The sequence below is a fragment of the Suncus etruscus genome, chromosome 15, assembly GCF_024139225.1.
Source record: "Suncus etruscus isolate mSunEtr1 chromosome 15, mSunEtr1.pri.cur, whole genome shotgun sequence".
NCBI classification, from domain to species: Eukaryota; Metazoa; Chordata; class Mammalia; order Eulipotyphla; family Soricidae; genus Suncus; species Suncus etruscus.
This window is the reverse complement of record NC_064862.1, coordinates 40,292,485-40,319,603: the sequence shown is the minus strand read 5'-3', so window position 1 is coordinate 40,319,603 and position 27,119 is coordinate 40,292,485. Positions and strand designations below refer to the sequence as shown.

Below are 27,119 nucleotides of genomic sequence, written 5' to 3'. Positions count from 1 at the left end.
GTAGTCCCTGACCACAGGGCCAGGATTATCCCTGAGCATAGCTGAGTATGGCCCCAAAATAATTATATACAATTTTTTTTGGAGGGAGTCTCCCCATCAGTGCTCAGGGGTTTGGGAACTCACTCCTGGTGATACTTGGCTGACTGTGTAGGTCTGCCAGGTCAGTGGTCAGACCCAACCATGCCAAGAGCCACCAAGATAATTCAGACCTTACAGTGCTGGACCTTATGAATGTCAGACATGTGCTCCAGTCTTCTGAACTATTCTTGAGCTAATCCGCCTCCCCCAGCCTTAACAACCAGTTTTGATGTGCTTTTTTTGTTTGTTTTTACAAATTATGTCAGTCTAATTTTTGCTCCCAAGTGAGCCAGTGATGGGATGTGTTACACCCCACTCAGGAGAGGCACACACGAAAAGTGTAGTGCTCTCCTGAAAAAAGAAATTATCTGCCAAAAAGGCCCGCTTAGAGCAGTCAAAATCACTTGACCCTTTGCGTGGATTATTTGGACATAATTTCATAAGGGCTGTAACTATTTCTCTCTTTATTTTAAACCTTTATTAGAAATCAGGCCTTAGTAAATTCTTTCTAACTAGAACAGCAATCAAACAGCCAAAAGTCTCCCATTTAATAGCTTCCTGTAAATTTTGCTACCCTGGCGCCTAAATTCAGGTTTTTCCTAACACTTAGCTCATGAGTGAAGCAATTTTCAGTTTTCCTCTGTAATTTTCAGTGTTTCCCCGAAACTCTGAAACATTCCACCTGAAAATTACCTTTTCCTTCTGTTTTACCCAAAACAAGCGAACCCAAAACAACCTGCCTTTTTTCACCTTCAGTTTCAGCTCTTTTATATGCTAATCTAAGCTAGAGTCCTTCATTCTTTTCCCAGCCTCTTTGATGTCTAGAATCTGCATCTGCCTTCCAAGTCTCTAACCTTTAAAAGCTGCCAGCTTAAAAAATAAATTTGTCTCTCGTTCCTTGATACGTTGAGTCCCCATACTATCTGTGTGGTTTCATTCATTTCTACAATATATTTCTGTCGTTCGCCGTCCGTGTACCCACTCTCTCCCCGCGGATTTTTTCCCGAAACTCCACGAAGGATCTGTTTGCAGGCGCTGGCGTCTTGCGAACAGGTTTGGCTCTCAACAGGGATGGAAGAGGGTTGAAGTGCAAAGAAAATACAATAGTTATTTAATAATTATTAAAGCTGGACAATAAGTGGCTGGGAATTCAGCACACTGTCTAAATTATTTAGTGCATTTTTAATGTCCAAAATAAAAAGGTCTATTTTAGGTACTGGGACTCAGTAACACTTTTTTTTTCTTTTCTTTTCTTTTCTTTTCTTTTTTTTTTTTTTTTACAAAAACCACCGGGGGCTCTCTCCCTTCCTGGAGCAGGATTTTTAGCCGGCAAGGGCGGGCAGCTGGCAGGCCTCCGCATGTGCCAGCGGCCTTTTGGCCTGGCCTAGGGTAGGGGGCCCGGACCTGGGTCACCCGACCCCCCTCTCCCCCTGTCCTCCGGATCTCCAGGTGGGTTCCTGGAAGGAGCTGATGGGGCACCCTGGGTTTTCCCCACTCCTAGGCCGGGTCCGGAGACTGGCCTAGGGTGGGGCTTAGGGGGTGGAGTTTGATCTGGTGGGTGGCAGATAGCTGCTCAGCTATACTCAGGCTGTCACTGGCAATTTTATACCTGTTTACATTTTGCAAACTTGGAACTTATGCTCCTCCCAACCATCAGTACCCCAGATTTACCCTTCTTAACTTCAGTAACACACAGTTCTATTCTCTGACCAAAGACATACAGTAGATCTAACAAATCCCAGAACTATTTAGAAGGACACATATTGAACACATATATCTTTTGAATATTTTATGGGTATTTTCTTTAACTGATGTAACTCTCTATATATTCTTTTACCATGATGTTTTTATCCACTTTTCATCTTGTCTTTTCTTTGTAAGCTGTTCAGTAAGGATTGTTGGTGGAACTGTCCCTCAGTTTGATGCCTATGATTGAACTATGTCATGGAAATTGCTGGTCTTGTTCCTATTGCCTCCAGATGCACCAATAACGCTTCATGGCATTGATCCTTGTTTGCATTGACACATTAAAATGGGAAAACACCATACATACAGATAAGTTCTTATCTAATAAGTCTCAGTACAATGTACCTTACACCCTGAACGTTGATATAATGACCTGGCACAGGCCTCAGAAGAATGGGCATCCTCCATTTACACCGGAACCAGGCAAGCTATCTACGAAACATCCAAGGTCTTTTATAGCAACAGCTGGAAGCAGTCTTCTACCAGGAAAGACTCTACCAAGGGTCTGACATCGACCTCCTAAAAAGAGACTTCCTTTTACACTGAGAAGACTTGACAACAACAATGACCTGCTCTACAGGACATGGTTCTCTCTATTGCCCCTTAAGTGTGAGGTGAAACGAGAGGATGCTCTGCACCATCCTGACTGCAATATGGGATATGCAGACTCCAGGATCTTTAATACAGAAGCATGATACCAACAACAGAGACTATGTGAGGAATGGAGGTGTATTGCCACTACAGAGGATGACTTGAATTGGACCAACTAATTTGCCTGGAGCCTAGAGTCAGTCCTGTGCCAGGAAACTTCAGGGGTAGGGTCTTCTTGTATTTAGACCATAATTTGCCTTTCCATGTCCCTTATGTTTTGGTGGGCCTAATCAAACAAATGCCACTTTAATACCATTTTGTACTATGTTCCCTTGACTCCAATCCTTAAGAAAAACAACCCACTAAAACTTTTGAGGCTAACTTAAACTAGTAAGCATGTGCATGGAACTAGAGAAATGTACTTTGCCCTCAATGTTTAAGGAGTTACACAAGTCTAATGTCTTTAGATTATATTGTGTGCTGCTAAGAAATAGTATGTACTACAACTGGGGATTCGAGGGACAAAGTAATTGTATTGTACATGGGTTCAGTTTTGTTTTTCTTAGTGTTCTTTGGCTGAAAGTTCAAGGCTGGGATATCATCGACGGGACTACCGAGAATTCTGTTTATGGGTGATTGGGCTTCCACTGTAACTTTACCCTGTCCTCTTTCTTTGCATCTTTGTTGTCATAATTAAAATAATAATAATAAAAAAAAACCACCGGGGGCGATGGCACCCTTCGCTCAGGGGCCACCCCCATCAGAGTAACACTTTTCTATCTGGAAAAACCTCTTATATTTCTTGCTTGCTCTGACCTGTCATGAAATTCTTCCCTGAGGTTTTGTCACTGTTTTTGTTGTTGTTGTTGTTGTTGTTTTATTGAACTGTGTAAATAAATACAAGCTGGAAGAGGATTAGCAATGTGCAAGAAAAGCTACTAAACTTTTGGGATTGGGTTGTTGACAAGGCCTTTTAATAGTCAAATGAATCTCAGCAATTTTATAAGAGCAAAGTTTATAATAAGGATTAGCAGTAACAAACATCATTCTTTTACACTTAAAAATGCATATACGTCCACTTATTTTTGAATTTCAGCTACATTAGAACTCCAGGAAATATTTATTCTTTTTTAAATAATATTTATTCTTTTTTACTCACCATATTTCTAGTGCCTAACATGCTACTGAGAACACTGTACCTTTAAATATCCCACTTAGTTTTGACTTTAAAGTTTACACAGTCTCTTCTCACATCAAACATGATACTAGTTAATATACCATTGTATGTCAAGACAAAGAATTTAAAATATAGGACAACCACTCATTAATAAATTTAATTTGGGGGAAGGGGCATTTGAGCCACTCTTGGGGATGTTCAAGGGTATCTCTGGTCACACAAACCAAGTATCTTAACACCTGTACATTCTCTCTATCCCTAATGAGCTTAATTTACATTTCTCGAAAGATCTTGCCCCTCTCCAAGGTTCTTTTATTTTATGACAAAACCATAGTTCTAGAAGTTCTTTCTTCTATCTGAAAGGCTTATATTAGGGGCATGAACTTGTAGAACATAAGAGGTAAGCTGGATAACTCTATCCTAGGGTCTCTAAAGGGTGAATAAAAGATGTTTAGTGGGCTGGAGAGAGAAAACAGCAGATAAAAAACTTACACATGACCAACTGGGTTGGATCCCAGGCACCATCTTTGGACCATTGAGCTCTACCAGGAGTAAGCCCTAAACGTAGCTGGTATGGCCCAAATTCTTTGCCCCCCAGTCTTCCCAGAAGGCTAAGTGTGAGTGATGTCTGGATTAGTGTGTAGGAGAGATTAGTTCAGAGCAAGAGGATTAAAAGAGGAAATTAGTACCTTTACAGTGGGTAGGGCAGAAGTAGACATGGATATAAGAGCTGTGGATTGACCCTTGTAAAGGATGCACTCCCAAAGAATGAGATCACTTAAAAGCCGCACAATTCAAGACAAATTTTCTCATGAAACTTGTACGGAAAGCAGGTCTGTGTTCTCAAAGTTTGCAAACCTACAGCTATTGTGGTGATTTTTTTTTAACTTAAGTCTTGCTTTTTTATATAGCATTATTTGTTGCTAAATATGCTAGAGTTCTGACTGCTAAATTCCCAGGTAGAAATGAAAGCAACCATATTACAGTTTTGATTTTTTTTTATCACATCTAACTTGTATCTTGAAAGTAGTGACTTGGGGTATATTTTCCTAGTATTTAATGAATTATACTTAAGAAAGTTATATTATGATAACAAACAAAACTAGCTAACAATTATAGACGAAATCACCACTGAAAGTATATCTTCTCTCTTTTGGAGTATAAGAGGAACCCCTGAGGCAGTGCTAAGGGGTTACTCCTGGCTTTGTGCTCAGAAATCACTTCTGGTGGGTTTGGGGACTGTATGGGATGCTGGAATCAAACCTTGGTTGACCACATGCAGGGCAAATACCCTATCCACTGTGCTATTACTCTGGCCCCTGAAAATATCTTCTCTTGAATCATCTTAAAACATGATACACATCATTGGCAGAATATAGTTATTTTTTTTCAGTTATTTTTACCACATAACAAGAGCATATAGTTTCCACTAATAAGCCTGAAATCTTATTTGTTATATTATTTAGTATTTTTTTTATGTGTGTGTGTGTGGGGGGGTGGGGGAATGACTTCTAGGGTGTCTAGCTGTGTGGGCTAGAATAGTTAATGTTCTGGCCTAGTAATATGATGCTACTGAGGCCTGGGTTTGCTGGGGGCTTCATGTTGAAGTAAGGGCCTTTAGATGTCAGGTTTGTGCTCCAGTCCTTTGGCTATTTCCCTAGTCTGCCTTTCACTAGATTTTTGTTTTGTTTTGTTTTGGGGCTCAGGGTTACTCCTGGCTCTGAGCTCAGATATAGCTCCTGGTAGGCTCGGGGAATCATATGGATGCCAGGAATCAAACCTGTCCCGGGTTGGCCGCGTGCAAGACAAATGCCCTACTGCTGTGCTATCTCTCCAGCCCTACTTTTTACTAGTTTTTTTTAAAAATAATCTAATTCACATTTTACTTATAAAATTTTCTATTTTTTGTTATACTAATTCTAAATTTACAGTCACTCTAAGGATAGTAAAGTATTTTCATCTATCAGAATTCTCTTTATCTTTAAAACTCAAAGAGAATTGCCAGTAATGTTATCATCTGTGTGGTAGTTTTGATTGTGTCTACCTTTATTCCTTGTTTGGGGGGCAAATGTATCCCAGAACAGACTTTCATGATCATCCTTTTTCCTACCTCCCTAGTTTCTCTTTCTCCTGGATCCTTCCCCTGGGTGCAATGTCCACTAGGCAGAAAATCAGCTCCTGAATGTCCAATTTCAAGGTGCCAATATGGAAGAGATGTGCCAGTTGGATCTAGCAGTGTAGGCACTACTGAACAAATTTTAAGTATTTTCCAAATCTCAGGTCATAATTTATACTAGGTCTCACCAACATTTTAGAAAACTGGGCAACATTTTTAAAAAGTGAAAAATTAGTATAACAAGAAATCTGTTGTGAAATGTTTCCATAGTTTTATGTATGTATGGAGCAGGTCACAATATATAGGTTTTTTAATCTTTATTTTAATTCCTTGTAAATAAGTCTAAAGGCATAGTTGCATGCCTAAAAATTTTACTTTTGAATTACAACATTTCTGATTGCTGTGTTGAAAACTTATGATAATAGGCCAAAGACAAAAGCAGGGAAGAGAAGCAGAGGGTATAACTTAGGAGTGGAGCACTTACCTTACATATGTACATGTGTGATATGGTCCTGAAAGCAATGACTCTGGGATGTGAAATAAATCACATATTGTGAAATCATCACACACACTGCACTATCTCTCCAGCCCCAGGATTTTAAAACAACAACAACAACAAAACCTAACATACCAAGCCTATTAAACAAGAAAGGGAAGGGGATTGTTTCTAAGTAAAAATTTGTAGCCATTTTAATCTAGAACTATTTCATTAATACTGAATTTTGTCCTGTATACTAAGTCTCTTAAATACAAATTACCAAAGATGAGAGAAAATATCAAAGAAGTCAAAGTTTTTTATTCCTACTTGTAAAGGAGAGGTACTAAGCTAAGGCAAAATTGTGAATATATTCAGTTGCCTCACTTTATAAAGAACCTAATATTTAAACCTAAGTGATGGTATCTACTGCATGGGCAACATTACCCTCAGCATTTGGGAATACATGAGACAAGTCCCTATTCTCAATTTACAGTTGAGTTGAATAGATCAAATGTAAAGCACAGAAAGCAAGTACATATTCAAAGCAGTGGGAATCAGTGACTGTGGTTTCTATTATCCCTGGTTTCTGACTTCTCAAAATCACAAACTCAGTTGAAGATATTGGACACATTCAGCTATTTTGAGAGCTTACATTTAACCTTCATTAATTTTTACTATAGTATGTTATAATAATACTTTTCTTTTATTATTAGTTGATATTGCTTGTTTCTTTCTGAACCTAGTTTAGAAGCCCAATTTGATCAGCAAGGTATTATAGGGAGAAACAAATATTTGGTACTATATATAGTTCTGTAGATGGTTCTCTGTAGGCGGGGACTAACATATTTGAATTGGATTATGAAACAATAACCAGATTTTCAAAATGAAAGAAAAAAGTGAATGGAGAGGGGCACATCTATTTTACAGCAGGTAAGCTGTTTGCTCTGCACACTGCCAACCTGACCATGTCCCATATGCCCCTCCACTTTTAGCCAGGAATAATTCCTGAATGCAGAAACAGGAGTAACCCCTGAGCATTGCTAGATGTGGCCCAACCCCTTCCCCCCCAAAAAAGTGAACGGAGAATAAGAGTGTTGACAGAAATCCCTCAATGTAATTAGGAATAATTTAAAAAAATAGCTTGAGAGAAAAGGCCAGAGCTGTGACCTCAAGACACCTCATTCAAAGCAAAAGTGGATAAATATTACAGAGACAAATCAGAAGAGAAAACACACCCAAAGCTGCCAGCTGCTTAGGGTAATTCACGTGTCTTTATTTGTATTTAATGCACTTACAGCTAATAGGTTAAAGGATGGACCCCCAAGAGGTCAAGTGGTTATGAAACATCCTATATGGTGGAAATGGTGTTCCTTGCCACTTAGAGGGCAGTGAGGAAAGCACTGGCTTGCACATTAAAAACAGGCAAAACATCTGCAGTGGCTGCAAGTTCAAGTGTGATTAAATTAAATTTAATTAATTGGGAACTTGTAGGGTGGCTGTACTGAACCCATTTTTCCCCGAGCATTTTACTTTCACCTGCGGTGTGGTAGGCAAAAGGGGGTGCCTCCTACTACGGACACCTTTCCTGGTTTATTTTCTGCTTGGATTCTGATCCAAGACAGAAGAGAAAATAGATACTGAGCAATATTTGGCATTGACTCCCTCCCTTCCCTCCTCCTCCCTCCCTTCCCTCTTTCCCTTCTTCCCCCTCCCTCCTTTCTCTCCCCACTCCCTCTTTCCCTCCCTCCCCTCACTTCTTTCCCTCCTTCCCTCACCCTCCCTCCCTTCCTTCCTTCCCTCCTCCTTCCTTCCCCTTTTCCTTCCTTCCTTCCTTCCTTCCTTCCTTCCTTCCTTCCTTCCTTCCTTCCTTCCTTCCTTCCTTCCTTCCTTCCTTCCTTCCTCTTTTTCATCCTTACTTTCTGCCTTTCTTCTTTCCTCCCTCCCTCCCCCTCCCTCCCTCCTTTCCCCTTTTCCTTCCTTCCTACCTTCCTTCCTCTTTTTCATCCTTCCTTTCTGTCTTTCCTCCCTCCCTCCCTTCCTTGTCCCTCCCTCCCTTCCTCCTCCTTCCTTTCTTGTCCATCCCTTTCTTTCTCTCCTCCTCCCTCCCTCCCTCCCTCCCTCCCTCCCTCCCTTCCTTCCTTCCTTCCTTCCTTCCTTCCTTCCTTCCTTCCTTCCTTCCTTCCTCTTTTTCATCCTTACTTTCTGCCTTTCTTCTTTCCTCCCTCCCTCCTTTCCCCTTTTCCTTCCTTCCTACCTTCCTTCCTCTTTTTCATCCTTCCTTTCTGTCTTTCCTCCCTCCCTCCCTCCCTTCCTTGTCCCTCCCTCCCTTCCTCCTCCTTCCTTTCTTGTCCATCCCTTTCTTTCTCCCTCCCTCCCTCCCTCCCTCCCTCCCTCCCTCCCTCCCTCCCTCCCTTCCTTCCTTCCTTCCTTCCTTCCTTCCTTCCTTCCTTCCTTCCTTCCTTCCTTCCTTCCTTCCTTCCTTCCTTCCTTCCTTCCTCCCTCCCTCCCTCCCTCCCATTGGTGCATGTATGGTGCCAAGCTCTCACCCACCCACCTCCTCTGCGTGCAAGGCAAACACCCTACCCCGTTGTCCAGCAACCACCCACCCACTCTGCAATCTTTGCAACCCGCAGCGACTAGGTTACGCCCGATCCCGCAGGCTGCAGTACACCCCCCGCCCCCGGGAGGCGGTCAGCAGGCCTGGCCTGGAGTCCAGCAGGGCCAGCGGGCCCAGAGCACGCCCCCAACACAGACGTAGGGCTGACGCCGAGGCCTGGGGCGCTCGAATTGGCTCCTTGCGCTTCCCGTCCCTCCCGGGGACTCCGAGAGGGACTGGCCACCGGGGCCGCCAGTCTCGGATAGCAGCGCCTGCGCCGGGGTGAGTCTCTGGGCGCCCCAAGTCGGCGTGGGCCAGGGGTGGGCTCTCGGAGGGTCGACGCTGCCCCGCAGGTTTGCTGCCTGGCAGAGGCGGGGATCCCGCTCTGCAACGCCCTCCCGGCCTTTGACATTGGGGTGTGGCCCCGCTGCCACCCACCCAGGGCCCCCCATTGCGCCGTCTGCTCCCATCCAGCAGGACATTGGGGTGCAGCAACCTGGAGGCAACCTGGGGGCTGGTCCTTCTCGATGGTTTTTAATGACGGGCTCCTTCCATGGACTGGCAGATAGATAGATCTGAGCTGTTCTGCCCCTTTGGGCTGCCTGGTCATTTGGTTCCCCCAAAATCCAGGTTTTCGGGATTCCTGGGGGACCCCTTCAAGTGCTGGGTGCAGAGCGAAGGCTGCGGGCCGGTGCGGGGTGCTGGCGGGTTCTGAGCTCTTGCAAGCTGCCTACTGCCATTGGGTCACCCTCTAAGTTAGCTGTGGCCTATATGGTTCTGCCCTTCCTCCTGGTTCATGTGGCTTTGAAAAAAAAAAATAAGGAAGGAAGGAACATTTCCGAGGTTTCTAACTTTCTGAGTTTTGCTTAGAAAAACAGGGGGTTGAGAGTTTGATCAGTACCTGTCAGTTACTAAAGTAGATTGGGGGTAATGTTTGGGTGGAAAACCTAGGAGAATGACCCCCTCCCTAGTAGAGACAAACTGCTGTATGCTTATCTTGCTCAACAGAAGTAAAACTTAGGGAGTTTTGTAACAACCAAACTTAAAAAGGTACCTGATGGCACCTTTGCTATGGTGGTACTATGGTGGCAGACTAGGGTAGGGGGAGGGAAGGGATGAACTCTGAGTATATTGGTGGTTGACACTTTAAATAAAAAATATTTAATTAAAAGAAAAACGTAGGGCGTTTTAGTTTCATTTCTCTTTCGATTTTGCAAGAAGGTTCTCAAGTCTCCCCAGGAGCTGTTACCCTCTCTTCTTTACCCTCTTTGAAACTTTTTAATGTTCTTCCACTCTTCTTGGAGCCACATAAGTAAATGGTTATTAATATTCAAGATATTAGGTTCTTTTCCGTTGACTTTTTCATTTGAAGGAGGAAAAGCAAGACCTTCTGTTAACAGTATTAGCTAAAAACTTATAAAGCACTTACTACTTCGTTGCTTTTTTCGTTTTCATAGAAAATAAACAGATCTGTCGTATGATTTGTATAACTATTGTTCTCATGTTGTGCTGTTATTCTTATCATATTTTATAAATAACTGTCTTTTGCAGTTGTGCACTACTGTTATATTTATTTATTTGTTTTGGTTTTGGTGCCACAATTGACAGTGCTCAGGACTTCTTCTGCCTCTGTGTATAGGGATCCTGGTGGGGTAGAGGGAACTACATTGGGTGTAGGGATTCAACCCAGTAGACTGTGTGCACGGCAAGAACCCTAGCCATTATATTATCTCTCTGACCCCTATTTTTATTTTTTGGCAATTTTCCCCTCTGCAGTGCTCAGGCGCCTCTGGGGCCACACTCAGAAATACTACATTTATCAAGGGACATTTATTACAGGAGATTTAGCTAGGGTGACCCACACAACCTGAACCCATTTCTTTTCAACCTTTTTTTTTTTAAATAGATTTTTTTGGGGGGCCACACCCAGCTGTGTTCAGGGGTTACTCCTAGCTATCTGCTCAGAAATAGCTCCTGGCAGGCACGAGGGACCATATGGGATGCCAGGATTCGAACCAACCACCTTAGGTCCTGGATTGGCTGCTTGCAAGGCAAACACCGCTGTGCTATCTCTCCTGCTCCTTTTAAATAGATCTTAATGGTAAGTTTTATGTTAGAACTTTTCTTTTCATGACTGGAGCAATACTACAGTGGGTATGTGCTTGCCTTGCATGTGGCCAACGCACGTTTGATCCCTGTTATCTTGAGGCAGCCAGGAGTAATTCCAGAGTGCAGAGCCACAAGTAACCCCGCAGGATCATTGGGTTTGAGCCCCCCAAAACAACAAAATAAATTTTCTTTTTTTCTATAGGGTGGTGGGACTGTATCACACCAACATTGCTCAGCCCAGAGTTTATTTTCTTTTCTAGTTCAGACTCATTCCCGGCAGGCTTTGTGAGGTATTGGGGATTGAACTTGGGTCAGCTGCATGCAAGGAACCTGATCCATTATATCTTCTCTCCATTCCCAAAATAATTTATAATTTAAATGTAAACGTTATGAAAAATTATGCATACTTATTTTTCTTTCCCTCCTGTTTGGTTTTACCCAAGGTAGCACACCACTTTCAATCTGGGAAACCTTCCAATGAAGAAACTTGCTTAAAATTCTAGATCATTCACAGAAGAGAGACCCAATCAACTGTAAGGAAGAGAAGAGTGATGTTGTCTTTAAACAACCTACAGAATGTCATCTATAGCCCGGTAACTAATATCTATAAAAACCACTTTTCATCTGTGGCAGGATTGAAAATCCCATCAAAGTGGGTAGTAGGTCCTGGGGTGAATTGTTCTTGAAGGGGCTAAAATTAAATCTCGAACTCATGAAACATACCTACTAGGATGGTGGTCTGTAGCTGTGATGGATGCTGACTGTGAAACTCAGGCTAATGGAGTACAAGGTCACCAGAAAAACTGTAAGAAATAGAGAACTTTGGAATCTAGCAGACTGAATGCAGACTTTGGTGGTGGCAGTCAGGCTCAGACAATCTTGTAATTTTTAGAAGAAATAAGAAAAAATCCTATTCAGTTAAAATTTTTTTTCAATTAGGCTTATTAATAAGATTCTCAGTTTTCCCCTCTGCCTTCCAAATACTGCTTTGTACTAAATGGGGTACCCAAAATAAATAGTTAAACAGGGTACCATATTAGAAGCTAAGCTGCGAGTGAGAAAAATTGAGTCCTGACTGACTGCAGACTGATCCAGAATGTTTGAATATGGCTCTAAGTATGGGTAATGTCTTGGTATTAATAAACTTATATTGGGGTGCCAGAGTGGTGGTGCAGTGGTAGGGCATTTGCCTTGCACGCGGCTGACCAAGGACAGACCGAGGTTTGATCCCTCTGAGCACATAGCCAGGAGTAACCCTTGAGCAAAACTGGGTGTGGCCCCAAAACCAAACAAACAAACAAAAAACAAAAAAAACAAACTTGTGTTAGTTTTTTATGGTGATGGAAATATTCAGAAATGCCTAGTTTCTGTATAGCTGAAGTTGAGTCCTGGTCTGAGATCTGAGATAAAGAAGTCTTTTTGTTAACCCTTTGGAAGACTCCTAGGCAATAGGAAAGGGGAATCTTTGAGGTAAGAGTCAGTTGTATGTGGGTTCAGTTTTGTGTTTCCTTAAGCAGGGGTCCTCAAACTTTTTAAACAGGGGGCCAGTTCACTGTCCCTCAGAACATTGGAGGGTCTGACTATAGTAAAAACAAAACTTATGAACAAATTCTTATGTACACTGCATATATCTTATTTTGCAATGAAGAAACAAAACAGATACAAATACAATATGTGGCCCATGGGTCATAGTTTGAGGACCACTGCAAGGTTGACTTCCTTGAGGTATACCTGATGCATAATTTTGGGACTGAAGTATAAGCATAGAGGAGGAGGCTGGGCAGGTTACCCTGTTCTCTTCAATCCTTTGTGCAGAAAGATGCCATCTTTGAATGTTGTTGATTTTACAGATTAAAAATCTTAGCATGTCTTAGGACCACTGTACACTGATAATTTATGTCCTTTCTGGGGCTAACTTCCTCAGTTTTTATAGAATTGAAAATAAGCTTATTTTTCTTTTCTGATTATGGTTTCCTGGAAAAGTAGTGTTTCAAAGCAGGAAAATTGTACAAGACTTCAGATGGCCTTACTGCTTCCTGAGGACGGTGCATAATATTAGTCTTCCAAACATTTTTGGCAAATACTTTTTTAATAAAAACAATTTTTCCTGAAAACCAACTACACTTATATTTGTAATTAAGGTGTTTAAATAAAGATATTAATTTAAAAAAAGAAAATAAGTCAATGAAAAATAAGTAAAATACTTTAGAAAATAAACAAACAAAAAACCCCAATTTTTCCATTTCATAACCAATTCTCACAAGAACAGAAGGGTAGAGGAAGAAAACTGAAAGGCATAAATAACATTTTGATCCATTCTTAAGTTCCACTTATTAAATATTCATAACATTGAGTGCTCATATTGCATTTAAGTTCTTCCTTTTGTCACTAATTGCCCTCCCATTGATTTATAATAAAAAGGATGCTGCACATATTATAGATATTTTAAGTTAATTATTATATTATTGTAAAGAATAGGCAAACAACTTTATTGCATTTTGGTTATTTTGTTAGCAGGCAGTTCAAACAAAAGGAAAATGTTTCTTGAGTTTCAACCATGTTATTTATTAAACATTGTGGAAAATAGAACTGCCATCTTTTAACTTTCATGTCTTAACATTTTTTTAAAGTTTTGGTCTACATTTGGTAGTAAACAAAGTAAGTTACAGAAATGGCCCATGTACAGTTTTTCATATTTATTATAATTTGTTTCCTTCCTTCCTTCCTTCCTTCCTTCCTTCCTTCCTTCCTTCCTTCCTTCCTTCCTTCCTTCCTTCCTTCCTTCCTTCCTTCCTTCCTTCCTTCCTTCCTTCCTTCCTTCCTTCCTTCCTTCCTTCCTTCCTTCCTTCCTTCCTTCCTTCCTTCCTTCCTTCCTTCCTTCCTTTCTTTTCTTTTCTTCTTCTTTTTTTTTTGGCTTTTTGGACCTGGCACCTGGCAGTGCTCAGGGGTTACTCCTGGCTCTAAGCTCAGAAATCGCTCCTGGCGGGCTCAGGGAACCAGATGGGATGACGGGATTTGAACTACCAACCTTTTTTTTTTTTTTTTGGTTTTTGGTTTTTGGGCCACATCCGGCGTTGCTCAGGGGTTACTCCTGGCTGTCTGCTCAGAAATAGCTCCTGGTAGGCACAGGGGACCATATGGGACACCGGGATTCGAACCAACCACCTTAGGTCCTGGATCGGCTGCTTGCAAGGCAAACGCCCTATCTCTCCTGCCCGAACCACCAATCTTTTGCATGCAAGGCAAACACCTTACTTCCCTGCAATCTCTCTGACCCCTATAATTTGTTTTCTTGAAAGAATTCCTAGGCTTAAAAAAATGTAGACCCACGTTTCATTTTCATTCTAATTGAGTGAATGGTTTTGAAGACTGGGGCCAGGGAGATAGCACAGCTTTAGGGCGTTTGCCTTGCACTCAAACAGGTAGTGATTTGAATCCCAGCATCCCATATGGTCCCCCAGCCTGCCAGGAGCGATTTCTGAGCACAGAGCCAGGAGTAACCCCTGAGCGCTGGTGGGTGTGACACACACTCACACACACACACACACTCACACACACATACACACACACACTAATAATTTTGAAGACTCGGCAAGGGGGACCATATGGGACACCGGGATTTGAACCGATGACGTCCTGCATGAAAGGCAAAAGCCTTACCTCCATGCTTTCTCTCCAGCCCGAAACTTCTAAGATCAGAAATGCCTTCAGGGTATTGTATCCTTTGGAAACTTAGTACCGACATAAATATTTTATTATTGTTTTTTTTAGTTGAATTTTTAGGTGTGATTGTGAGTTTATTTGAAAGTTATTTAGAATAAAAAAGAAAACAAACAAACAAAAAACAAAAGAAAGTTATTTAGAAATAGATTGGTCATTATTTCAGGTTAATAAATATCATATGTTAAAATTAAACCCTTTGGGTCCTGAGAAGCTCTCTGTGCCATTTTTCTAGGAGCTTCCTCATGGAAGCTTTCTCCTCAGTATTCTAAGTATCTCCCTTCCTACCTTACAGTTTGATCTTAATCTGTGAGAAGTTCCTTCTGGCTGTTGTGCTCTTGTTTTTCCTGAGAGAAGCCATTTCTGCTGTTGAAGTCCTTTGCCTGCATTTTGTTGTTGTTTTGGATTTTGGCTTTTCGGTTTTATAGCCACACCTGGCTGTGTTCAGGGCTAACTCCTGGCTCTTCATTCAGGGGTCACTCCAATTGGGGCTTGGGGGACAATCTGAGGTATTGGGAATTGAACTGAGTCAGTCACTTACTTACAAGGCAAGCACCTTACATATTCTATTATGGATCTGTGATTTTTCCCTAAGTCATAATTTGCTTTTATTTATTTCTTGTCTGATTGATCATCTTTAAACCTTTTGTATACAAAATTGTGGCCTTAGCCCTGACAATTCATCAAGTTCAAATTCAATGATAAACTAGTTTTCCTTTTGTGGTTTCCATTTCTATTAACATCCTGCTTTTTAGCTTTTGCTTCCTCTTATGCTACTTACCTTTCAAGAGTTTGAAGATAATCTGTCTTCCAATTGAAAACTTTCTATGTGCCTTTTTCCTTTGTTATTTATGTATGTATGTATGTATGTATGTATGTATTTATTTATTTATTGCCACACCCAGCAGAACTGAAGGGTTACTCCTGGTTCTGGGCTCAGAAGTCACTCCTGGCAGGCTTGGAGGACCAAATTGGATGCCCAGGATTGAACCCAGGTCGGCTTCGTACAAGGCGAATGCCCTATTGCTGTGCTCACACTCCAGTCCCTTTGTTACTATTTTTAAAATTGGAAGCTAGTATGCCAAAATATTTTTCAAAATTCAGACAGTATTTTAAGAAATTAATCAAACTGGAAACTTTTTCTTCTATCTAAATGTTCAGTTCTCATCCCCAAAGGCAATAATTTTCTACCCTTCTTGTTTAAATATATCCTGGAATTTTGGGAAATATATGTGACTATCCCAATATTCAGATATATTGGGATGTGTGTTACATATTTATCATAATTACATGGCCTGCTTCTTTATATGAATATATCATACTATTTAGTTTGTCCTAGTTTTTTCCCATTTAGGACAACTTGAATATATTAGCACATTTAGTGTGCTTACTTTACTCACTTACTTTAATGGCAGTAAAATCCAACCATTATACTATAGTTTTTTTAGCCAGTTCTTTCATGATTGTATCTAGTTCTAAGGTGTATGTCATTGTATCTGAATCTCCATGTTCTTTGCCAATATCTTGTAGAAGAAAATTATAGAAGTAGAATCACTGGTCAGTTTTTCTCTTTCTCCTCCTTTTTTTGCACAATTTTAGTTTCCCATGTCAGCTGCTGACTCATGTCTTCCTTGTTTTTTTTTTTTTAAAGAAATTTATTTGTTTAATTTTGGTTTTTGGGCTACACCTGGCGGCACTATGGGGTTACTCCTGGCGCTCCTGGAAGTTGCTCCTGGCAGGCTCGGGGATTGAACCCAGGTCCTATCCAGGTCAGCGGCATGCAAGGCAAATAAATGCCTTAACTCTGTACTATCACTCTGGCCCCATGTATTCCTTGTTGAAATTGATGTCTTTGGCATAAGTGTCCTGATCTGTCAGGTGGATGTGACCCCAAACAACTAAAATAAGACAAAAAGCAAACCAAAAGCTGAATATAAATCAGCTATAATATTTTGGGAGGTAGCTTTCAACCTACCTAAGGCTTAAGCTAATGGTATTGTCTTCCATCTGATCATGTCTATATTTTTGGTTTTCGACCACACTTCAGTCTTTAGTGTTTACTCTTGGCTCTGTGCTCAAGAATCACTCCTGGAAAGCTCAGGAATTGGGTGTCAGGGATCGAACCCAGGTCATGCTAGGCAAGTACTTTACCTGCCATACTATCTCTCTGGCCCCTAAATTTAAATTTTTTATTTAAATTTCTGTTTAATTTGGAATTATAGGAGATTTTTAAGCTGTGCACAGAAGCCCAACATCCCTCTGGTGATTATCAGCTCACCAGATTACCAGTTCAATGCAAGGATCCAAGGATTTCTGGGCCACCCCAGTGGTTCTAGAGGTCTGTAAGACTGTACCCAGAGATGCTTAGTCCTTGGAATTAAAATTTGAAGATCCTAGGAATCAAATATGGGTCAGGTGTGTGCTATCCTAACTACTGTACAATCTTCCAAGCCATATATAAATTATTTTTTAAATTTTAATTTATTGAAACAATTATGATCTATAGATATAAATTATTTTTGAAACATTGAAGCACCACAGTTTGAAGTTACCAAAATAATGTCCTTTTCCCATCACAGGATTAGTAATAGTTGAATTAAATGAGTGGACTTAAAGGCATTAAAGTCATTAAAGCCCAAATGTTGAGTATTCTGGTTAATGTACAATAGGTTCCTAAGAAAGAAGCATTGTTTTCTTATTTTTTGACTGCCAGAGTCAGCTTTGGTTAGATGTTGCTGGCATATACACTGTACTTGGGTGGTGTTTGGATGTTTGGCTTCCTGAACCTGGTCACATGCTTCAAGTAGAGAAGGAAGGGAGATGGTTTGGATGCAAGAGCTGCAGTTACATGCATAGGTTTCCAGACAGGAGGATGGTGGCGGATGGTAGAGTCATCTCTGGGGAAAGGGAGTAACAAGATGTGTCCAAACCCAGACAAAAAGACTAAGCTTTGGTGATGGTGAGGTAGGTTGAGGCCATGAGTTGAAATCTAGAGTTGTACAGGACCACTTCACACCTAAGCCTACAGAGTGCTATGCCAGAGTAAAGAGATGTCATGCTTTGAGAGTTCCATAGGTTCGTAGAGGTCATCCTTAAGACAGGAAGTTTTAGGGCATACCCAAATATAAGGTGTGGAAGAGTGGGTTAATTTGGAGTTCCCTTCATAGGCACCGAATGTTGACCATTGTTTCTGCCAACATTGGCCTAGGGCCTAGCATGGTTTTATCCTGCTTTTGAGACCATTAAGAGGTTTGGGGAGACTTGAAATTGCAACAAGTTATGTTTTCTGTTTTCTGAATTAAATTGTTAAGATAATGGTCCACTCCTCAACCCAAAACAAAGATACTGTGAATATTTACTGGGTTTCTTTCCCCAAATAAATCAAGAGTATTTTGAGTGTACTGTGAATGTACTAGACACGTTGTTCCTTTCTAGTGGTTTGAATAATAAGGTAATAAGGATAATTTGGAAAATGCTGGGTTTTGAGCTGACTTAGAGCTTCTAAAAGTTTAGTCTTGGCCTGGAAAGATAGTACAGTATGTAAGGCACTTTGTGTCTTTGATCCTTGGTGCCACATTTGAACCCCCAACCCCTCCAGGAGTAAGCCTTGGGCACAGAGCCAGGAAGAAACCCTGGGTATCATGGGGTGTAGCTTGAAAAATGTAGCCTTTAAGTTTTGCTTTTGTAACTATACATTTGTTAATTTATTCCCCTAGGCAATTCCTTATGTTGGGACCATTCCTAAGCAACTGGAGCCTGGAAGTTTGATTGTAGTACGAGGACATGTGCCTGGTGATTCAGACAGGTAAAAATCATATGGTAAATCAATCAGCTGCTCCTTTATAGCCCTAATATATCAAGAGACCATTTGTTTCTTTAAAGTTAGATTTTGCTCCAGGAGCAACCCTGTCCAAATGCTGAGGAGACTGGAATGATTAAAGATAATTTGTGAGTTTTTTATTTTTATTATTCTTGTAAGTCTGATTTTACAGATATCATTGGATAAGTAGTTATAAAGGTATTTGTGTTGAGTGAAGGTGATAGTTCCATATAACATTCTATAACATATTTTAGGATACGTTTTGAGTAGATTTTATCTGGTGTAGCATTCCTCAACGTTTTTTACATCCTTATACCAATAGAGATCTGCTGATATGGTTCATGTTTTTGGTTTGGGAATTCCCTTTCATCTGTGGTCTTAGTTGCCCACTATTACCCATGACCACATACATTACATAGGGGCCAGAGTGGTAGCACAGTAGTAGGGCATTTGCCTTGCAAGCAGCTGACCCAGGTTGGGTGCAGGTTAGATCCCTGTCATTCTATATGGTCCCCTGAGCCAGGAGGGATTTCTGAGTGCAGAGTAAACCCTGAATGCCACCAGATGTGGCCCCCCAAAACAAAACAAAACAAAAGGATAGAGACAGAAAGACAAATAACATTCATTATTCTTACTGTATAGTTCGTTTTATTGTTGCTAATGTATAGTTATGCATAAATTTTTAAGTTCAACATTACCACAGGTAGGTCTGTGTCTCAGGAAGAACATTATCTATTTATTATATTTGATATTACTCACAGAATCAGCCTTATTAAGACCCTTACTGTATAAAGAATTATTGCATGGAGTCTATTACATACTATGGACTAGACTGTCAGATAGGGCTGGGTTCAACCCACAGTGACTGATGCCCAAATAACAGTGGTTACAAGAAAGATATGAAAGGTAAATGTAAAAGAAAGATATGTTTTAGGCCCTTCATAAATAAATAGGCCTCTCCTAGTTCACTGCTCTGCTATTCTATCCTCTTAGGACTCTGGAAGTCAGAACTCCAGCTCTTGTATTCATGATTTGGATAGTTGTGCGGGTGCATATGGGTGGAGGGAAGAGCGGGGACTGTTGACTTTTATGGCAGGTTCCAGTAACTTTCCTTGAGAACTTCATTTCCAGCTTGTTGGCAGATATTTAAACATATGAGTGTGGAGACCTCGGAGGAAGGTTAGAAAACATAAGCCCTTATACAGAGAGTTGGGGGCTCAGTCAGGGCTCAGTTATTGAGGAAGAAGAAAGAAAACTGAGGCCACTGAAGTGGCTGAGTAGGAGATCAGTCAGTCACATTCACTCAATCTACATTTCCATGCTTGCTGGGACATTCCTTCTGAAGAGTTCACAAGCCTCTATGTCTTGTCTCATGCAGATTCCAAGTGGACTTACAGTGTGGATGCAGCGTGAAACCTCGTGCTGATGTGGCCTTTCATTTTAATCCACGTTTCAAAAGGGCCAACTGCATTGTGTGTAACACTTTGAAAAATGAAAAGTGGGGCTGGGAAGAGATCACCTATGACATGCCTTTCAGTAAAGAGAAATCTTTTGAAATTGTGATCATGGTGTTGAAAGACAAGTTCCAGGTAGGTTAAATAATGAAGGTGGACTATCAAGGAGCAGAAGCCGACAGAACTGTGATTTACTCTAGGGAATTCATCCCTAATATTTCCAAAACCCAGAGAAAGAACTGGGCTCTCCAGTTTTCCTGTAATTTAGAGGCCTAAATATTGGGGCACAGCTGTGTCTACTAATCAGTGCTGCTGTGAAGAATACAGGTGCCAGGAAACTGGATCTGTTTCATTGATTGTTCTTCTAGCAGAGATGCATTTGGTATTATGTTATCTCTACTACTGAAACAGTGAATCATAACTAGCATGGCCCAAAGTGTGGAGGGATCTGAAATTAATCTTGGTTTCCAGTAAGAAGGGTTTTGTAAAATTGTGAGATTCCAGACCCAGAAGAAGTCTTAGAAATCATGTGTATAGGAAAGGTTGTCACCAACTTCACAGAGCCCTGCGTGCCTCATGTGTGATTAGGTAGAACTGATCCTCAGGGCTTTCCTACTAAGCCACTAGAACCTCTCAGACTTGACATTTCTATCTCTTCAGACTCTCCCATCCAGGACAGGTCTTTTCTGTCCTTTAAGTCTGAAGGTGTCACTGCTCACCTCTGGCCTTTTAAGCACTTTTGTCTGTGTTTTTCTTTTTTAGTATTGTATTCTCTATTTTAGAATTGTATACTGATGGTCTTCTGTAGCTTTATTCTGTGTTTGCCTCCCAATGGGATTTTGAGGTATTGGAAATAAAGAGACTGTGTTTGTATTAGGCTATTTTTTGTGTTTGTGTGTGAGGGGCGTGGGGGGGGGACACCCAGAATTCTTCAAGGCTATACCTACCTTTGTGCTTAGGGGTTCCTCCTGGTGAGACTTGGACCATATTGAGGTGCCAGAGATTTTGAATTTGTCACCAGCTATGTGCAAAGCAAGTGCCTTACCTGCTGTATGATCTCTTCAGCCCCTCTGCACATATTTGAACAATATTACCTCACTTAGTGGGAAGGGAACGAGCTTTGTGTGATGGTTGCCTGCTCTGTTAAGACACTGTGTTGGGAGAGTCATGGAAGTAACTTCTGCATTTCAACGGCAGCCCTTTGAGGGAGAATGGCCTTTTAAATATAAATTTAAATAGAAACCTCAGATAATCTTATAACTAGGCATGTCTATAAGTTGGACAGTTTGTTGAAATCTGAAATTTCAGTTTCATTCACCCAGAAAACTCAACAAATATTTTGGAGTATTTACCACTTACAAGGTGGTTCCTTAAAATATGATCCTTCTCAAGGACAGTGAGTGCTAGGGCAGCTCAAACCTTCAGAACCCTGGGGCATCCTTGACCAACCTCACATATGTCTAATTTGTAAGATAGGCCCCTGCATGCATGCTTATGTATGTGCATGGGTGCATCATTTATCTCGAGGGAGAGGGCACATATCTTTAAGCAGCAGAAGAGGCCCAAAGAAGTTTCGAAGACACAGCTAGGCTTTAAGGGTCAGTGGACTGTGGTGAAGTGATATTAGCATTTGGGTGGTGGTCTGATGTGTTAACTAGTTTGTAAGAGGGAAAATGTTTACATATTTCAGGGCTACAAAGTCACACCCACCCACTGAAGAGATGAATGGCTTCTGTTCCAATTTGGTCGAACATAGAATGGGCAAACCCGTTGAGAGTTATAATATTAAACTCAAGTAAACATTTCAATGTGGAGAAATGAATAAAATTAATTTTCTCCCCTTTTTGGGGGGGGTCTGCTTCTCTGTGTGTTTAGGTGGCTGTAAATGGAAAACATATGCTGCTCTATAACCACAGGATTAGCTCCGATCAAATAGACACTCTGGGCATTTATGGCAAAGTGAATATTCATTCAGTTGGTTTTAACTTCAGTTCGGTGAGTGCCCTTCCCCAATTTACCAACTTCATTAAAGAAATAAAGGAAACCCTTTAATTAACCTCTTTTGAGCAAAAATAATATAATGAGATTCTTTATGTATGAATGTGATAGACTTTCAATCTTTCAGGTAGGGTGTTATTTTTTTTCTTTTTTTTTTATTCGGGGTGTTATTTCTTGATTGTTACTTTCTGAAAAGTCATCAGTATAATCTGATTAGAGACTATAACAACAAAGTAACCCCTTTTATCTTAGGCAGAGTCAATTTCCTCTACACGGGCATACACTAAGATGCTGCTTTGAGATAGTTTCCTCGAGGTGGACTGCCTAAATCAAAGGATATTTGCATTTTAAGCTTAGATTGATACTGACTTGGCTTCCAAAAAACGAAAACAGTATGCCCACTTTCTGACATTTTTCTTGACATTAGTTGTGATTGTCAGTTTGAAAGCATTAAGGGAAGCCTAATGTTAAGTGAGTGTTAGAGCTTTTCATGCATGCTATCATGTTTTGTACTATTAGAATTTGGGGACTGTGTTGGAAGGTCATATTGAAAATTTTGATGGCTATTCAAATTTATCTTTTCTTTAGGATTCAAGAAGTACCCAAGCATCTACTCTGGAGCTGACAGAGATAAATAAAGAAAATGTAAATATTAAATTTTAATGAACCATCAGTTTTAAAATGTTATTTTAGAAGTATAGATATAAATCAGGTAACAGACAGGTTAATCGTTTTTAAATTATATTTTTGATATTAATATACTAAATAAATGAGAAGGTACTATATACTAGAAAATATACTACTAGAAGTAAAAGCAAAAATGAGAACCCATAGATATGACAAAACAAAACAAAAACTTTTGACTCCTAACTTTAAACACTGCATTAAGAATTTGTATGTAGGGGCCGGCGAGATAGCATGGAGATAAGGTGTTTGCCTTCCATGCAGAAGGACAGTGGCTCGAATCCTGGTATCATATATGGTCCCCTGTGTGATTTCTGAGCATAGAGCCAGGAGTAACCCCTGAGTGCTGCCAGGTGTGACCCAAAAAACCAAAAAATAAAATAAAATTAAAAAAAAAAAAAGAATTTGTATATAGGGGCTGGAGAGATAGCATGGAGGTAAAGCGTTTGCTTTGCATGTAGGTCAGTGGTTCAAATGCCTGCATCCCATATGGTCCCCCGAGCCTGCCAGGAGCAATTTCTGAGCATAGAGCCAGGAGTAAACCGCTGAGTGCTGCCGGGTGTGACCCAAAAACCAAAAAAAAAAAAAAAAAAGAATTTATATGTTTGTTTTCTTTTGACTATACACCCTGTGGTGGTACTCATGGCTTACTCTTAGCTCTGCAGTCAGGGATCATTCCAGGGAAACTATTTGGGGTGCTGGGGATTGAAACTGGGTTGGACACATGCAAGGCAAACCCTCCCTCACTGTACTTTCTCTCCCACCCCAGTATTTATAAATGTTGGAGCTTCACTGGCAAATGAATAGTGAGTTGTGTGTTTTCTACTATGAGAACATGTGGTAATTTAAACAGTCCGAGTTTGTGGGGGCCTTCAGTTTGTCAGAGGCCCAGCAGGCAGGACTCTGGCAAGGTACTTCAAGACTTTTTAAATAGAGAAGCCAGGGGCCTTATGACAGACTCAAAAACAAACAAAAATACTTCTTCCCTTTTAGATGTCCTCATTTCCTCTCTCTCTCTTCCGATAGGTACAAAAGTCTGGCACGTCACACTTTGTAAGTATTCTTGCCTAAGTAAAAACAATAAAACACTAAAATTGCTCAGGAAATGAATATTTTGAATCATTGTTTTCCCAATATGGATGATATCTCCCTTTGGGGGTGTTGCAGTGATGGGGATATAGAAGCCTTAGATGCAATTAGGGGGGCATTTTATTTTTGTTTGCTTAAAGAAAATGGATCTACAGTGTGTGTGTGGGGAGCACTGTTTAATTTTTTTCCCCTAAAAAAAAGATGGTAAGGCAAAATAAGTTTGGAAACCTTTGGTTTAAACCTTGGAAAGAGCTGCATTCATTCTATACCTTATAATAGAAATATTTCCCTACAGCCTAGTGATAGAGAAGGAGATATTTTAAAAATCGTACCCAGAACTGTCTACACCAAGAGCAAAGGTTCAGCCACCAGTCACACTTTGACTTGCGCCAAAACACTACCTCTCAACTGTTTGTCAAAGGTTTGAAGAGCCAAAAATTTTCTTAATTCTATATAACAAATTAAGTTGTAATTAGCTGGTATGTAGAAGATTTACCATCTGTACAAGTTTGAAGGAGCCACTTTGAGACTTTGGACTGGTTATCATTAACCAGTCATAAATGTTTATTTCCCTATCTCCTGCCCTCCTGGCTGCTTTCCTTGCAGGGAAAATATGGAACACTGGTTCAGATCAGACTTAGGTAACTTTATTAGTGAGGTTCACATTGTACAGAAACTGTTAGTTCCCAACTTCCCACCAGTTCGTTTTGACTGAAATAAATGTTGTGCTGTGAGCAAGGCCTAGGACCGATGCTTTGGAACATGAAATTTACCAAGCAGACTTTCAAAGTTTCCCCAGTGTCTTTGGGTAGATTTCCCCATGAGAAACCCTTTCTGTAGGCTTCTAGTGCTCACTATGGTTTCTTTTCAGACTCTACCATTCACTGCCAGGTTGAAAATCCCAATGGGCCCTGGACGAACTCTTGTCATCAAAGGAGAAGTGAATACAGGCGCCAAAGGGTCAGTGTCATTACGTCTGAATTAGTGTGAACACTTCCAGCACATCTCTTTTGCCCTACACCATGTAACAGTCCTGTGAGGTTTGAGTCTGGCTACTTGAATATTCCTTATTGGAAAGGTGTCTGAAGTACACAAAAACTTCAGTGAAAAAAAGAGCAAGTTAGACTGTGAGTTGATTGCAGAACCTGGACTCAATGTTCATATCTAGGTGTTTGTGGAGACAAGGGATGGAAGTGTCCATAGGCCCTTCTCTGCAGAACTCTGCAGCCCTTTGAGATCAGATAGCTTTGTTAGAATCCTACTAGTCATGTGACTTATAAAGTTTCTTGTTTAAGTCACTTTTCCAGAGATGTTTAGGCTAATGAAAACTTGAAAGAGGTATTTGTTAGGAAGTTCTTTACTTTCAGGAATAGAACACATAAAAAAATGTTAAGTAATACCTACTTGAAAAGGACCTAAATGCCTTTGGCCTAAAGGGAGTTTCTGCTCCATAGCCTCAATACAGATTTACAATTTTTAGAAAAATATTTTTAATTTGCAAGTAGCCTTCTTGTATCTATCAGTGGAATTTAACTCAGAATTTAAAATTACTTTTACCTCTGACCATGAGAATGCATGTTTTGTGTCATTATAATCATAGTTCTGTTTTTATTATTAAAAATGCAGAAATTGGGCCCCGAGAGATAGCACAGCGGCATTTGCCTTGCAAGCAGCCGATCCAGGACCAAAGGTGGTTGGTTCGAATCCCGGTGTCCCATATGGTCCCCCGTGCCTGCCAGGAGCTATTTCTGAGCAAACAGCCAGGAGTAACCCCTGAGCATCGCTGGGTGTGACCCAAAAACCAAAAAAAAAAAAAAAAAAAAAAAAATGCAGAAACTGTACTACTTTTCTACTAGGCTAATTAACTTTTTTTTTCATTCTCTTAAAAGCTTTAATGTTGATCTGATATCAGGAAAATCAAAGGATATTGCCCTCCACTTGAACCCACGTCTGAATTCTAAAGCATTTGTGAGAAATTCTTTTCTTCAGGAGTCCTGGGGTGAGGAAGAGAGAAATATTACCTGCTTCCCATTTAGTCCTGGAATGTACTTCGAGGTGAGACTATGTTTTGAAAATAAGACAAGAAAAAAAATCTTGGGAATAGAGATAGGATAAATGTTCCATTCTCTATCTTAATATGTGAAGATTGTATATGGCTTTAGGCAGAGATCGAAATTTGAGTACCAGTTATAGGCGTTCAATTTAAATAGTAAATACAACAGAGCACCCATTGTTTGCATTGGAATTATTTGACAGTTGTTATTATAATGAAAAATTAATGTGTTGTCTCATAGTACTTAATAGAAATTTTGATAAGTATTTATCTCAGGACTAGAGAAACATGTTTAATCTAATAAAGATGATGTAGGAATTATGAAACAATCTATGCTTCTTTTTTTTTTTTTTTTGGTTTTTGGGCCACACCCAGCGATGCTCAGGGGTTACTCCTGGCTCTTTGCTCAGAAATAGCTCCTGGCAGGCACGGGGGACCATATGGGACACCGGGATTTGAACCAACCACCTTTGGTCCTGGATCGGCTGCTTGCATGGCAAACGCCACTGTGCTATCTCTCCGGGCCCAGTCTATGCTTCTTGGTTATAGTTTTTGGTGACAGTGTTTCTAAGGAGTTGTTTGTATATATCCAGTGAAAATTATGTTTAAGATCATTGAAGCTTGAGGGCATGCAGTCAAATCCCCAAATAATGCCTACATTCTATTAACAGAATTCCTCGAAATGTGTTCTGAGATGCCAAGCAGAGTCCTAATGTGTGGAAACTGGTCCAGTGAATTTGCTTGGTGGATTCACTATCTCATGTAGTCATTTGTGGTCTCATGCAATCAAGTCTGGACTGTTTGAATTCTTCTTTTTTTTTTTTTTCGGGGGGGGGGGGCACACCCGGCGGTGCTCAGGAGTTACTCCTGGCTGTCTGCTCAGAAATAGCTCCTGGCAGGCACGGGGGACCATATGGGACATTCGAACCAACCACCTTAGGTCCTGCATCGGCTGCTTGCAAGGCAAACACTGCGTTGCTATCTCTCCGGGCCCGTTTTGCTTTTTTTGTTTTGTTTTGTTTTATTTTTGAATTCTTTTTTTTTTTTTTTTTTTTTTTTGGTTTTTGGGTCACACCCGGCGTTGCTCAAGGGTTCCTCCTGGCGGTCTGCTCAGAAATAGCTCCTGGCAGGCACGGGGGACCCTATGGGACACCGGGATTCGAACCAACCACCTTTGGTCCTGGATCGGCTGCTTGCAAGGCAAACGCCGCTGTGCTATCTCTCCGGGCCTGTGTTTGAATTCTTAAGCTCCATCAAAATTGTTAAAACCATGAACATCAAGTCTGAACAGAAAAATAATGATTTGCCATTTGTATTTTATAGAGTAAAAATTCAGTAATAATACTGAGCTAAACAGTCCATCCCCTGGAAGCTGCAGATAATTGATCTGAAAAGCTGTCAAATGTGGAC

General features: G+C 40.6%; 1 protein-coding gene across 2 annotated transcripts in view; it reads left to right on the top strand.

The window, feature by feature from the left end:
• The window catches only part of LGALS8 (galectin 8), an 811,943-nt gene that overhangs the window by 782,934 nt on the left and 1,890 nt on the right, over positions 1-27,119 (top strand). Inside the window, exons 2-10 of one of the 2 annotated variants that reach the window (XM_049789013.1) lie at positions 9,052-9,064; positions 11,335-11,484; positions 18,328-18,416; positions 19,810-20,020; positions 21,761-21,880; positions 22,472-22,528; positions 23,594-23,620; positions 24,528-24,616; positions 25,546-25,711. In XM_049789013.1, the coding sequence (XP_049644970.1) occupies positions 11,443-11,484; positions 18,328-18,416; positions 19,810-20,020; positions 21,761-21,880; positions 22,472-22,528; positions 23,594-23,620; positions 24,528-24,616; positions 25,546-25,711 (801 nt within the window). In that variant the 5' untranslated portion in view covers positions 9,052-9,064; positions 11,335-11,442. Of the gene's footprint in view, positions 1-8,890; positions 9,065-11,334; positions 11,485-18,327; positions 18,417-19,809; positions 20,021-21,760; positions 21,881-22,471; positions 22,529-23,593; positions 23,621-24,527; positions 24,617-25,545; positions 25,712-27,119 lie in introns of those variants that run through there. The other variant, XM_049789012.1, reaches the window with a different exon arrangement.